The sequence below is a fragment of the Chinchilla lanigera genome, unplaced genomic scaffold (assembly GCF_000276665.1).
Source record: "Chinchilla lanigera isolate Chin_1 unplaced genomic scaffold, ChiLan1.0 scaffold00012, whole genome shotgun sequence".
NCBI lineage: Eukaryota > Metazoa > Chordata > Mammalia > Rodentia > Chinchillidae > Chinchilla > Chinchilla lanigera.
Window position 1 is genome coordinate 1,454,933 of NW_004955413.1, and position 13,427 is coordinate 1,468,359.

Genomic DNA, 13,427 nt, shown 5'->3' on the forward strand with positions numbered 1-13,427 from the left:
CTTCACACCCAGGTGAAGACTTTGGGTACCTGGGTGCTATTTCCTGCTTCCTCCGTGCAGCCATGCAGAAACTACAGCATTTAAAGAAAGGCAGCATGTCCCTCCTTTCACCACACCGTGGCCTGTGCTAACCCCTTTTGCAAACCTCACCTAATTCTCCAAAGAAGCCTATGAGTCAGGTGTGAGGAAATTCAGACCCAGCTGCTCACATCACCTGCCCAAGATAGTACTAGACTGTGAGGATTTCGAGCCAGGTCTTGCTCTGTAGTGCATATTCCTAACCACGAGCCCTGAAATGTGCTCCTGTCTGTGTAGGAGCCCAGCGCTCCTCATCTGTCACATTCCAGCCATCATCTTGATTCCCCCGCCTCTGCCTCCGTATCCCTGCTGGCCTCCCCGGCCCGCCTACACCCAGCACTGTCACCGCCTGTGATTCCTGAGGATTTCACTGCAATGGGAAAGCTGTCCTTGGGGGCTTTCTGGTACCCCGACATCTCAGCTTCAGCTTTAGTAACTCCACCATCACACAGAAAGTCCAGCCTCAGGGAAATTACCAGTGAGTGTCTGTGGAGTACTGCTTTGCCATTCTCTTAGGATCTGCCCTTTATTTTCTTCCAAGTACAACAGATGAAAACAAAAACAAATAATCTGTCCTTATACATCTGGTTCTCGCCCTCTTACTAAATAAGGCCCGCTTATGAATCAGGACACTCTTTCCAGTGATCAGAAGGTAACCACCTAAACCCTTCTGCAGAGGCCTTGTTGCCTTGTGCAGAGTGGAGTTCATCAGAACCACATCCAGGGGAGGCTGCTTTGATTTGGTACTGTCACTGACACCAGACACAGTGACGTGCCCTTGAAATAACACCCCCTAACTCCATTACATATCCAGGAAGTGATTCAAACAATCTGCACCCAGAGCCTCTGTCCCATCAGCAGTGGGTGCTGGGGTAGCTGCAGTGTACAACCACAGCGGCAAAACCAAAAATTCCATCCTGCCCGACATGGGCTTGCTTTTCTTTCTGGCACATTCCAGACTAGTGAACTTTAAATTTATTTCAGTGCACTTTAGAGTCTGAGGAGACTCCTTTCTTGAGATGTTTGCTGTTTGTGATTTGTTTACTCATCCAGAAAACAGGACTGGAATATAGCTGAGTACAAAGAGCTGGCTGTGGATTTCAATCCTGGCTCATCTGTGAGGAGCTTCGCAGCTTCTAATAATTTACTAAATTCAGCTTCCTTGTCAGTTACTTCCTGTCCTAACAGCCGCTTTACTTACCTAATAGTCTGGCTGAAGACGGGAGATAACACAGCAGGCATAGAGTAGCTGCCCAGTAAATGCAGTTGCCCCCCTACCTGAGTAGGCACCATGGAAGACACCAAGAATGAGTCAGAGCTGTGCGAACAGCACAAACTGCACAGAGATGTGGGCATGTGTGTAAATGTACCAAACACCCAAAGGAGTGGTGCTCAGCGATCCAACCATACACAGGGGACAAGAGGGGAATGGTGCTCCTCTTGACCTCCAGGTGCCCTTCCAACCTAAGCATCTGGATGCATTCTGACCCACCTTAGGAAATCCAGCTGCTTCAGGAGCCCCGACTTCTCTCGCTGCAGACTCTCCGTCACAAGATACACCTCCCTGGGGAGCAGCAGACAGAGCAATGAGCAGGCATGGGGAGGAAGAGACCACAGGGAGGTAGGGAGTGTGTGGGGAGGTGTCCTGGCTTGGGATCTTCAGCTCAGTGAGTCATCACAGACACCTGTGTGGAAGGGAGATGTCCCCGCTGTGTGATTACAGACAGGAAACTTGATGACACAGACACCCCACAACTGAATATGGGGCCTCTCTAGACCTCATCTTCCAGAGCCCTTATTCCACAGCCACTTCCCACGGCACCTGCCCGCGTGGCTGGGTGGTATCGGTGTGGTTGTTCCAGGCTCCAGCCAGCCTGCCACCCTCAGCTCCCTCTAAGGACAGAAATCAGTATTCTCCTGCAGCCTGGTCTGGGGGAAAACTTACATCACCATCTCTCCCCGCACTCACCCGACACCAGGTTAGTTCATTTTCAAACGATTTGGAAGAATCATTTTCCCTTCCCAACTTCCTCGCAAAGTCCCCACATTGTTCCTAGATATCTGGAATTTTCTACTGTTGGGCATTCATTTCTTTGACAGGATTTCTTATCGCTGGCTTTCATGCAGAGAGTGAGTGTATCAACTGCAGTCATTCACAGGGTAACACTGGGGTACCCAGGGGGACTATAGGTCAGCGGAGGCTGGGAGTAGTGCTGCGTTCTGCCCTTCAACCCCACACCTGACACAGAGGCCCAGCCCAGACTGCATAAGAAGGGAGAGAGAGAGAGAGAGAGAGAGAGAGAGAGAGAGAGAGAGAGAGAGAAAGAGAGAGAGGGAGAGAGAAGAAAGAAGGAGGGACAGAGAGGAAAAGAGGAATGGAGGAAGGAGCAGGAGGCAGGACTGGAGGGGTGGCAAGGATGGCGGGGCTTCAGGACTGCTGGGGAAGGGAGAGGAAAAACAAGTGAACCGGAGCAGTGGAGGCCACTGCACTGCACACTTTCGCCTCCTTTCTCGCTCTGCTCTGAACCTTGGTCTAGAAAAGCCCGTGTCGTCCACCTCACCCTCGGTCTCACCGCAGAGGGGCTACACTGCAGCGCTTAGCTTGGGAAGCAGCCACAGCCAGGTGGGGGGCTGCCTGCTGCTGTTGGGTTCCCTCCATCAGCCATCAGTGTCCCCGCCCAGGGGGGTGTGAGCAGCACCAGCGGGCCGGGTCCAGGCCTCCCGCCAAGCACCTGAGAACCCAGCTCCAACGGGGGTTTCTGTGCTCTTCTCTTCTTCCCCTTTACAGAATAATTACAAGTTTGCCTCAGGACAAGAACAGGCTGAATCAAATCCCCAGCTCACCTCAGACAATCCTAAGAAAGCCATAGCGCTTCCCTGGCGCCCTCCAGCAGAGCTGCGAGTTCCTCACATTTTACTACCAATTATATTTAATTTCAACTTAAGGGAAAACAATGTATTTCCCATTATCCAAGTGGGTCCCCGAGCCCTGTCTGGGACACGGCTCTGATCAGCACACCATGTACCCAGCCACCCACTCCACTCTGTGCCTGCCCTGGCTCAACAGCTTTCTGCCTGCTCAGAGTCACTCAGCGCACAGCCCAGGGAGAAAAGCCAATTCCTAACCCACAGGTTTGCAGGATCTCCTCTGTCCTCTCTGCAGTACCAGAGGCAGGCAGGAGCCACAGGACCACACATGCATGGCATTCATGTGCCAGGACATGTGTATCTACTCATCTGGTGAACATGCATCTATTCAGATACACACGGATTGCTGTTAACAAAAAGAAAGGCTCCCCTGGTTAACTGCCCTTATAGCCCCTCTAACTTAGAGGTTCTAACAGTCTGTTCCTCAGTAAAATGAAAATTACAAGGGAAAGAATCTGCTGGTTTTTCTTGTAGTCATTGGTGAGAGGTTTATGGTTCCCTTAAGGGAAGGACTGTTGGGTTTGCTTTTAGGAAGAGATGAAATTTGGAACACTTTAAAAAATATACTGTCAAGTAAAAAGCACAAGGCAAAAGTAGCACAGTATGCTTGCTGTGCTACTGTTTGGTAAAGTGTGTGTGTATGTGTGCGTGTGTGTTGCACTGAGTACACTCTGAGACACTGTGACTGGTGCCCTCTGGGTAACAGGAGACTGAAGTCACGGGTGGGGCAGGCTGTTTCTCAAACATTTACCCTTCTGCACCGTGTCATAAACACCTACTCCAAATAAAAGTTAATTAAAAACAGAGCCATGCTACTTTTCCCACCAACCTCCATCTATTAGCTCTCCTTGTGGTTCTTTCTTCATCTCATTTGAAGATTTAGTACTCCTACATCGGGCACTCTCAGACAACAGGAGAATTAATTTTGCCCATGCAGCGTTCTTGCTGATAAACGATTAAGTCTATTTATTTCCTACTCCACCCCCACTCCTCCCAAGGCTTTGGAGCAGCACAGGCGGCACCCTCAGGGGACAGGACGCACAGGTACAGAGAGAACCAGTCTGTCCCAGGCTTCTGGAGGGAACTAGCTGTGTGGTTTTGAGTCAGTCTCTACACCTCTCTGAGCCTCAGTTTTTCTCTGGACAAAATGAAGGCAACAGATTGAACATTCAAGCCCTGCCAGTAGAGTGGCTCCGTGATTCCATTCTGTGGGGAACAAGTCAGGGTCCCACTGTCCCTCTGTCCCAGCTTCCCTGGGTAGGACACACTGTCCTGGGCCACCACGGCTTTCAGATGCATGGGATGTTCTGATTCCCTTGAAAAATGCATGGTGAAGCTGTGGATCCTGCCCCTGCCCTCCGGAGACTACAGCTCTGGCTTGGTTAATTAAGATGAGACTTCAGAAGGCTGCATCCTCATGCTGAGCACCAGTGCTCCAATGCTGTATATTCCTGTTTACTGTTTTAATTCTCCTGCCTTTAGATGTTTGCTGCTTTAAGAACTTGATTGAATTTAAAGAGCTGGAATCCTTAATTCTGTTCATAAAGTTAAGTGCTCACCCTGTATTGCCCTGCTGTCAATGAGGAGAAAGTGATTTTGCTTGTTCACAGTGAAATACACGTTCTTTCTATAACTGTCCGTCAAATAATTGGGACAGAAGGACTTGATTTTGTTTGGGGGATCTTTTCTTTTAGACTAGAGATACCTTTCTGGGGTCAAATTCCCAGTCTGCATACGTTTCCTTTCTACTGCCTTCACCACCTACCCCCATGGTGCAGGACTTCATATATGAACAGACTGGTGGAACAAGCTGCATTAGGTCTGCGCACCCAGGTTTTGCCCACAGTCAGACAGATGGGGGTTTTCACTTTTGAATGAGGGCACTTGAAACATGCAGAGCACTGAGTACTAAGCATGCTGCTGCCGCTACCCTGCATCAGACAGCTAGCGCCCAGGCTCCTTTCAGGAGCAGCCACACAATGACCTTTGCAGAAGGAACGAATGCGTGAGTGGAGACGGGAACAAAGTGAATGCTGGTCTGTCCAATGCTTGTACTTGCTGGCTGGCTTATTATTCTCTGGGGTGTCGCCAAGCACTTAGCATCCTGGGGCTGTTACTCAAAACTTCTGAACCTCAGTTTCCTCCTCTGCGAATCAAAGTTGAGAATAATGGTACCAGCTGCAGCAAGATGCTGTAAGGTCACACAAGAGGCTGTTGAAATACAACCTGAAGTGGGACATGTTCAAACCCCGCGTGGTGCCAAGGGTGGAGTGATCTGCAATAGCCATACACAGACAAATGAATGGATAGATCGTGACATTTCTCCACCCTGGGCATTAGAGAGCAAGCCTCACGCTCCCCAAATGAGGTAAACGGCTGATCCTTGCTCTGGTGGACCTCTGCCCAGCCAGATGACTAAGCCCAGCAGCTGAACTCCAACAGCACCTTTCACTGGCAAACCAGCCCTGAGAGACGTGTGGTTCACGGCACCCTGGGCCCATGAAGTCTAAGAGGAAAGCACTGCTGGAAAAATGAACAGAGCTAGAGTGATAATTCCGGAGCCCTGCCACAACCTTGCCAAATCATCTGCTGATGCAGAAGTCTTTCCATTTAACTCTTCCCCTGGGTCCCTGGTTCTTAAAACTCTGACAGTCACCTGAGGTCTCTCTGCTCATTCAGCATCTGCTCACAGACTATCGCATGTCTGCTGATGGACAGCACACTTTTCTAACCATATAATAAACTCCTGGAGACCAGGGTTATCTAGTTCTTGTCACTCCCAGGCAGTGCTTGGCACCACGCTGGTCACTCAGTAGTCTCAGAATCTAGAAGAGGTTAGAAGAAGCCGCAAGGAGCAGTGGGCCTGAATTCTTGTCTCGCAGGCAGGCAGAGGGTTGTGAGAGAGACAGTACACTGCAGCTGGAGGCAGGCAGGAGAGCAGGCCCGACTCACATCTCCTTCTCCTGGTACAGCTTGCAGGCCTCTTGCTGGAGGCTCTCTAGCTGCTGCTGAGCGTCCTGCAGCTCCCTCGAGGTGCGCTCCAGCTCCCGCGCCAGCTCCTGGTTTGTGAGCTTCAGCTTGGTGTTCTCGGCCTTGGTCTCATGCTTGTCATTGTGTAGGGCTGTGCACTGGCCCTCCAGCTGGAAAGCAACAGGGAGAAGGAATGAGGAGCGACCACCATGGACAGGCAGGCTGACCAGCCTGGTCTTTCCTTGCTCTACCTGTGGAGGGGAGGGTCTGTCACAGCCCTCAAGCTGAAGCCAGCACTATCCTCCTTCCCAAACACCCTGACACTCGGTAGGCAGGACGGAGCCTTCAGAGCTCGTCTCATCTCTCCTGTCTCTGCCTAGGGCCCCTACTGAACAGGCCAGGAAGCGCTGCCCGACTCCACAGGTCCGCAGGGCTAGGGTGCAGCTTAGTGATAGAGCCCTTGCCAACCTGTGCCAGGCCACAGGTTCCATCCCAGGAACAGCAAATAAACACTAGCAAAGGAAATTCCACAATCCACCTGCAACTCTCACCCTGAAGCAGAGCAGTCTTGCAAACTACCCTCCACTTCTCTTGTCCTCATAACCAATGTCTTTCCCTTGGTCCTTGCTGGGGAGAAAGAACAGCTAAATGCCATTCTTCATGAAAGCATCCTTCTCAACCGTGGATGCTGAGAGCAACTTTATTTATCCCCTTACCTCCTCTCAGCTAAGTAAGCCCAATTTCTTTTCTTAAAAAAAAGTCTGTGTGGGAAGCAGAAGCCCTGTAAATTCTTAGGGAAAACTAAAGTTGGTCAAACAGGCCCCTAAACATTTTTTCATGTCCCCAAAGCATCTTAAAACCCATATTTTGATAGCTGCAGCTTTTTCTTGTGATGATGCTTTGCAGGACTTCCAATCCTCACACTAGAAGAAGAACCACACCAAGGCAAACAGAGCATAATAAATTTCATTTAATGAATGTGGCCAGGAAGCGAAGGAGAAAGCAACAACAAGGAATTTCGTGTGGCTCTCAAGAGGCTCCTGTGTAATCAGGCAAGCATGCAGTAATTAAATTGAGTGGCAATCACTCATATGAGGGGTAAATCTAATTGCTAAAAATTGAATGCATAATAGTGAGGAGGCAAGGAGAAGCGAGGTGTGAATGTGGACTGGAAACAGGAAGGCAGCCAGCAGATCCTGAAATTGACATTGCCTTGCTGCAGAAAGAAAACAACTGAAACCCAAAGCCCGAGCACCTGCAGTAGCAGCAGCAAGATGGTCCCCAGTCAGCGCTGAGGTCTCTTCAAGCTTATTTTAATGTGGTGTTAAAAATAGCACTCTCCATTCCCAGGCGAGCAATGTGTCTGGGTGGTTCTCCTACAGCTGAATTCCTCCCAGGACCAGGTGGAAGGATGCAAGAGGCAGCTCCCTCACCCATGCCACCTCGTGAGCCCTGGCTTTGGAGAGAGGGTCCTGGGTGTGATGCTTGCCTGTCCCACCAGCAGGCGTCCCCAGCCACAGAGCCTCTGGCTGCCCCTGGAGGCTCAGGCAGTCAGAAAAAGATGTCTGGGGTCTGCACTCATCCTGGGGCTATGGGGACCAGCACAAAGTGGCCCAATGAATCTCATCCAGACTGTAGCAGACAGGGGAGATATATGCCCACCTTTGAGAAGCCCCTTTCCAGCTGGACGGATCCCTGACCCTCCTGCAGCCTCCCTTCAAATGCCAGAGCATCCCTTTGCCCCCAAGTTTCCCTCTGTTCTCACACAGGCTGCAGAATCAGGTTCAAGTTTGGGCATTCCCATGGCCCCTGGATGTAACAATGGAAACATCTGGGAGCCCTTCGGAGTTGGTGGCGACTTTTCCAAGTTAACAGAGACACAGGTAAAAGGAACAGCCAGGGCTCTGAGGGCAAAACCTACCCTTTTCTGCTTCTGGTTGAGTCGCTCCAGCTCCTGCTCCTTGGCAAGCAGTTTCTTCTCCAGCTCCTCACTGTGGGCCTGGAACCTCTCTGTGTCCTGCCAAGTGGGCAGAGGGGACACACTGGGCGTAAGACAGACTCCTGAACAGGCTGCTAGCCTTTGGTGCCATGAGGGCCTTCCCACCACACACCTGCATCCAGCACCCACAGTGCCTACCAGTGAGAGCCCATATGTAGAGCTTGAGGCCCATGGAGACACCATGCTGCTCCACCAGTGTGCCTGTCCTACCGCTGTGCCCTGCACCCCATCACCCCCACCAGAGAAACAACCCAGGGTCAGCGTGGAATTCAGAGCAGGGAGAATAGAGGTCTCAGGTTGTCTCTAAACTGGAGGTGAAGGGGGAGGCAGACGACCTCTAAAATCGCTCCCAATTTGGATGCTCTGCTCTGAAACTTCCTCCCATCTGCAAGCACAGGGGCACAGCCCTGCTGAGGACTGGTCATTGCAGTTCTCCACTGTGACAGGCCCCTCTGATGTCTGTGCCTCTGCTCACAATGCCCCTCTCCTTCTACCCTTGACTGCACTCCCCTGCTCTGAGATGCTGAGGTCCAAAAGATGCAGGTGTGAGGGGTGGGCTGTGAGACAGGGAAGCACTGAGGGAGTCATGCCCGATGGAAGGGCCCAGAGCCGGCACCTGGAGCCATGGGCGCCAGTCCCTGCATCATCCAGCTAATTTGCTTCTGGATTATTCACAGTCTAGAAACCTGGATCAGTCACAAATTCTCAGGCTGGGATGCAGCTTGGTGGTGCAGCACTTGCCCGGCACAGGCAAGGCCCTTGGTTCCATGCCTAGTACCCCAAAAGAAAAAAAAAACAAAAATACTCAAGCTCCTTGTAGCCCTTCACTTACCAGAAAGTAGAACAGGGGTATAAAATATGCAGGAAGAGAAGAAACTCTAAGTATCCTATTTCTCTCTGCTAGAGTGCCCTGGGAGCCCCCGTGACAGGGAAATACCCTTTCCAAGAAGGACAGGTAGGATGCTACCCTGGGCGAGGTGGTGGGGTGGGGGCCTGCCTAGGAGGTTGGAATGATGGTTGGCAGCAGCCAAGTGGTAGAACATTAATCTTCTAGACTCACAGGGCTTTGGATACATGTGAGGTTTCCTTGGGTCCTCATCTGTGGGGTTACAGGGGCCATCAGCCTGTGACCATGCTCATTTTAACCAGGTGATGGCACAAATAGCACCTGATCAGACAGCTGCTGCTCCAGGAGTTTCTGGAGAATCAGCACCAGCAAACATGCCATGTTTTGCTTGACTGCTTCTCGCAGAGCAGGCACCCCACGGACAATGCTGGGGCAGCAAGAGGCCCAGGGCTCCCTTGAGGATGCCGCCCTCCCCACAACGGCCCTGTGCAGTGTATCACCCTTCAACCCAAGGCAGTGTACAAACAGGACTTCTGCCTGGCTTTTACGGTACAAATGATTGAGTACCTCCTTCATGGTCAAACACACTGCTAAGTGCAGAACAAGGATCCAGCCCTTGTCAGAAGGTGCAGCCCTTTCTAGGGCGCCATAAAAGGAAATGGCACTATCCCTAAAAGGAAACAGCACTGCCGAAGATATCTTAAGAGTGTCTGTGGTCATGTGAAAAGCGTAAGTCTAAGCACTGAGCTCTGTGGGCATTTGGTGTGAAGATAGGAGAAAGAGGAAGCAGAGGGGACAGGTGACACCACAGCACCATAGCCAGCCCATCCTCAGGGTCACTAACCTGCCCTGAATGTTTTCCTCTGAGCTCCGCCCACTGCTCCTGTACCTGGGCGCACCTTTTGTTCCGAAAGCTTGTCTTTGACCTGTGGTCACAGTCCCAGGCAGATGAGGCAGAACGCCTCTGTGAACCTGTCCCTTCTCAAGAGTCTATTTGGGACGAAGGGGTGGCTTCTGGTCACGGGGTGGGGGCTACTGCTATTAAGGAAGGGGCTGGGACCACACTCCTGGGTTAGTGATGAGAGGCAGAGGGGGCTGCAGGTCAAGCTCAAAGGCATTTCTGCTGAGAACTCACCAAGTGAACTGGCTAAGAATGGGTAACAGAGTTTTCTGCAGTTTTTTTTTTTTTTTTAATAAATATGTTCCAAAAAAAGACCCTGCTTAACTTGATAGTGGAGAGGATTTCACCAGTCCTGACCTCAAGACAAATAGCTGATCTAGGAAAGAGGCCGAGTGTGTGCCAGAATAGGAATCTGGAGGTAAGCTTTATACTTTCTCCCATGGTATCTGGGCATGGTGGAGTTTGCCTTTCTTGGTGATGACATTTTCTAGGCATCTAAGGAGAACAGATGGCAGCCTTGGCACTAATGATTGCCCCCTGGGGAGAGCTGCTGGGAATAGTCTGAAATGGGGCTGATATGTTCGGATGGATCTTTGATACAGGTTTAGGTATCAGCCAGTGTCTGACCCAAACTCCAGGCTGCCTTGCTAGTAAAGCATGCACTGCATCCATCCATCAACCTGTTCATCATCAATTGATTGAACAAATATTTGTTGAACACCTGCCATATTCCAGGCATGGTCTAGGAGCTGAGGATACATTAGTAAGTAAAAGACAAAGACTTTTGTGGAGCTTATATGTTAGTAGGAGGCAGCAGACAAGAATCAATAAAAATAAACAAGTACATCATATGTCACGTTCAAAGGTGACAAATGCCTTGAAAAAAAATAATGAAGCAGAGAAAGAGAGAACAGATAGTACCATGGGTGGTGGCATTGTGATCTCAAATTTGGGGGAGGTGGTCAGCGTAGAAGTGTCAGCCCAGCTAACCCTTAGAGCCAAGCCTAGAGGGTGGACACTCACTTTCAGGAGAAACTGCTCCCTCTCGCTTTTGATTTGTTGCTCCATCTCCTCATAGAGATGCTGGATTTCTTCATCATAAGCAGCAATTTTCCTACAGAGATGAAAAGCAGGGTGTGATGGGGTCAGCACTGAGAATCCTCCATTCTCCAATGGCAGTTCTGGGGATGACTTTGTAGATCAGGTCAGCCGAGGCTGCACAACCAGCCCTCAGGCCCGGCAGACCCGGCAGGGGCACAGAACCCAGCTGGATACACGCCAGCTGTTGGTAGGTCTCCCGCAGCCATGCCTTGCCCATGGCCTCCCTGTGCGTATCTGACCCACACACTCCTTCCCTGGACACATCTTCCTTACCCTGTGCTATTTCAACACCAGGCCTTTGCCTCTGCCGGACTCAGTGTTCTGCTCCCACTGATTTCCATGCTCAGAGACAGCCTGAAGTCTCTTCTGCTCAGCACCTTAGCTCATCTCATTTCTGGTTGGGAAACTGCCTCCACCTGTCTACATCAGCACTCTCTGACACTGTGCCATCATGGGACGCTCCTTGAAAATGTGCTCTTAAGTCTGTGTATCCATGTTTCTCAGAAGAGTCTCTGAACATCCCATGATGATGGCAGCAATCTCCACAGCGCTGACTACAAAACTACACACATCTTCCTTGGGATGGCCATTTTTTGTTCCCCTTTCTCTCACAATTAGTAGACTCTCCTTCTAATGTTCCTCCAAAGTCAAACAGGAAGGACCCAGACTTAGCATTTGACTGGAAGCTGGATGTTATTAGACACTGAATTACTAATCCCAAGCAATTGCCTAGGTGCATCTTCTCTCTGACCACATAGTGGCAGACCCTCTCTCTGGCCTCCAATCCATCTTCTCCTTGTCCTGTTAAGAGCACTCCAGGTCTGTGAACAGGCTGATATTATTACAGCTCACCATGCCTGTTTGAATGTGTAACCTGTCATTCTAAACTGACAGGTTTAGAGTCTCTTTATTTAAGAGACTTCAGTTCTTACAGAAATGGCCCCAGTTCTCAGTTTTAAGAGGCACTGTGGAGATTTCCAAACAAAACATAAAGGATGGAACTGTACTTTTTCTCCTGAGCCCTATCAGTTTACCCCTTCCTCCCATGGTCACTTGGGACTCCAGCCCCAAGGCTGGACCTTCCTGCTGTCCAAGGCTTTGCCTTAGCCCAGTTGCTGTCTCCTCGTGTGCCATTTGTAGTAAATGCTTGCACCATGAGCACAAACTCAGCAATGAACATAGAGACATCTAAGTGCCATCTTTCTGGCTCTACAGAAACTAGAGATTGTACCTACGCAGAGGAACTGGGTGAGACTCCAAGGTCAAGGTCATACACAATGGAGCACTAGCCTCTGAGTTTCCATCATTGGCTGTGCCCTCAAAAAAATCGACTTGCAGCAACTGTATGACAATGGCCTCAGGATGTGCTCAGCAGAAGATGACAGTCCTTCAAGAAGAGACAACAGTCCTCCAGGAGTCCCACCATCTGGGGCCCAGTCCTTAGGAAGGTGTTCTTTGGCCAAGAAGTATCTTTGGCCAAGAGAAAGACATCTCTTCTTGGTAAATGACAGATGATTAGGACTGCTACTTTTGTTCTCAGATAATGCATAAAATTGAAGGAAAACCTGGGAGGGAAAGACCCATGCTATTGAATGGGACACCTTCAAGTTAGAAGTAGATGTAGTTTGAAGGAACTTTCAGAAAGCAAGATGGTTTCTTCTTGGTCCCTGGAATGACCTTCCTGTGTTTGAAGAAACTCAGATGCTAGGTGGCAAATGGTACCAAGGAAAACTTTAGATAGTGATTCCAACTACACAAATACTAATACAGAACTAATGAAGTGAGCTGAGAGCAACTTAAAAGTTGATTTGGCTCTGCTAAAGCAATACTAATTATAGTCATTCATGTAAACTATTTACATTTATGCCTAATAACCAGGCAGGGCATTAATTTTATGATATCATTAAATGTATAATATTAATTTTGCTCTAAGTTTTACTTGGTTAAATTAATACTCTCCATTTTTCATGCTCACATGCCAGTTTACTTCTTCTGAGTTTAGTTATTTTATAAACCATTATAAGACAAGTTGAAGGAAGGCAGACAGAGCCTCTGAATGTTGCCTTCAGCTAACCCTTGCTCCCAAAGCTTGGATGGACTCTAAAGAAGTCCTAGGACTTCTGTGGGCATCAGTGATCCTGGGCCCAGCCAGTCTCATTCATAGAGCCAGCCCTTTGGAAAAACTGGCCTTGTGGGAGTCTCTAGGCCTGAACAGTATCATAACAAGCTTGGGTCTGAACATACCAAACAAACTGTCTTTAAAAAAAGAGCACACCAGTCTTGGGAAGGAGGACCATTAAGGTACTGTTCTCAGCAACAGCATCATTAAGCAAGCTCAGAGTCAGAAAACTTATGTTCAGATCCCTGATCCTAGAATCAGCTCATTTCCTCCTGGTGCCCTTGGGGAAATACTCTGACCTCCTCCCACACTGGGGTAGCACTGGCCCTATTCCCCCCGCACCCCACATTGTCAGAAGGAGCAAACAGGAGAGCGCATGTGACAAGTGTTCAGAACCACCAAGCCTGAGATAAACGTAAGGTGTTGTTTAATCCTACAATTACAATCATGTGCTGTGGAAGACAAGAGTGATGCTCTCTGAGAG

At 49.8% G+C, this 13,427-nt stretch overlaps 1 protein-coding gene across 7 annotated transcripts in view; it reads right to left on the reverse strand.

Annotated features, from left to right (window-relative positions):
• Cracr2a (calcium release activated channel regulator 2A) overlaps window positions 1-13,427 on the reverse strand; it is a 119,062-nt gene that overhangs the window by 29,768 nt on the left and 75,867 nt on the right. For all 7 annotated transcript variants that reach the window (XM_005378721.2, XM_005378720.2, XM_013511550.1 and 4 more), the window contains 4 exons: window positions 10,747-10,837; window positions 7,898-7,993; window positions 5,959-6,146; window positions 1,571-1,642 (listed from right to left, as the gene is read on the reverse strand). In XM_005378721.2, the coding sequence (XP_005378778.1) occupies window positions 1,571-1,642; window positions 5,959-6,146; window positions 7,898-7,993; window positions 10,747-10,837 (447 nt within the window). The remainder of the gene's footprint in view (window positions 1-1,570; window positions 1,643-5,958; window positions 6,147-7,897; window positions 7,994-10,746; window positions 10,838-13,427) is intronic.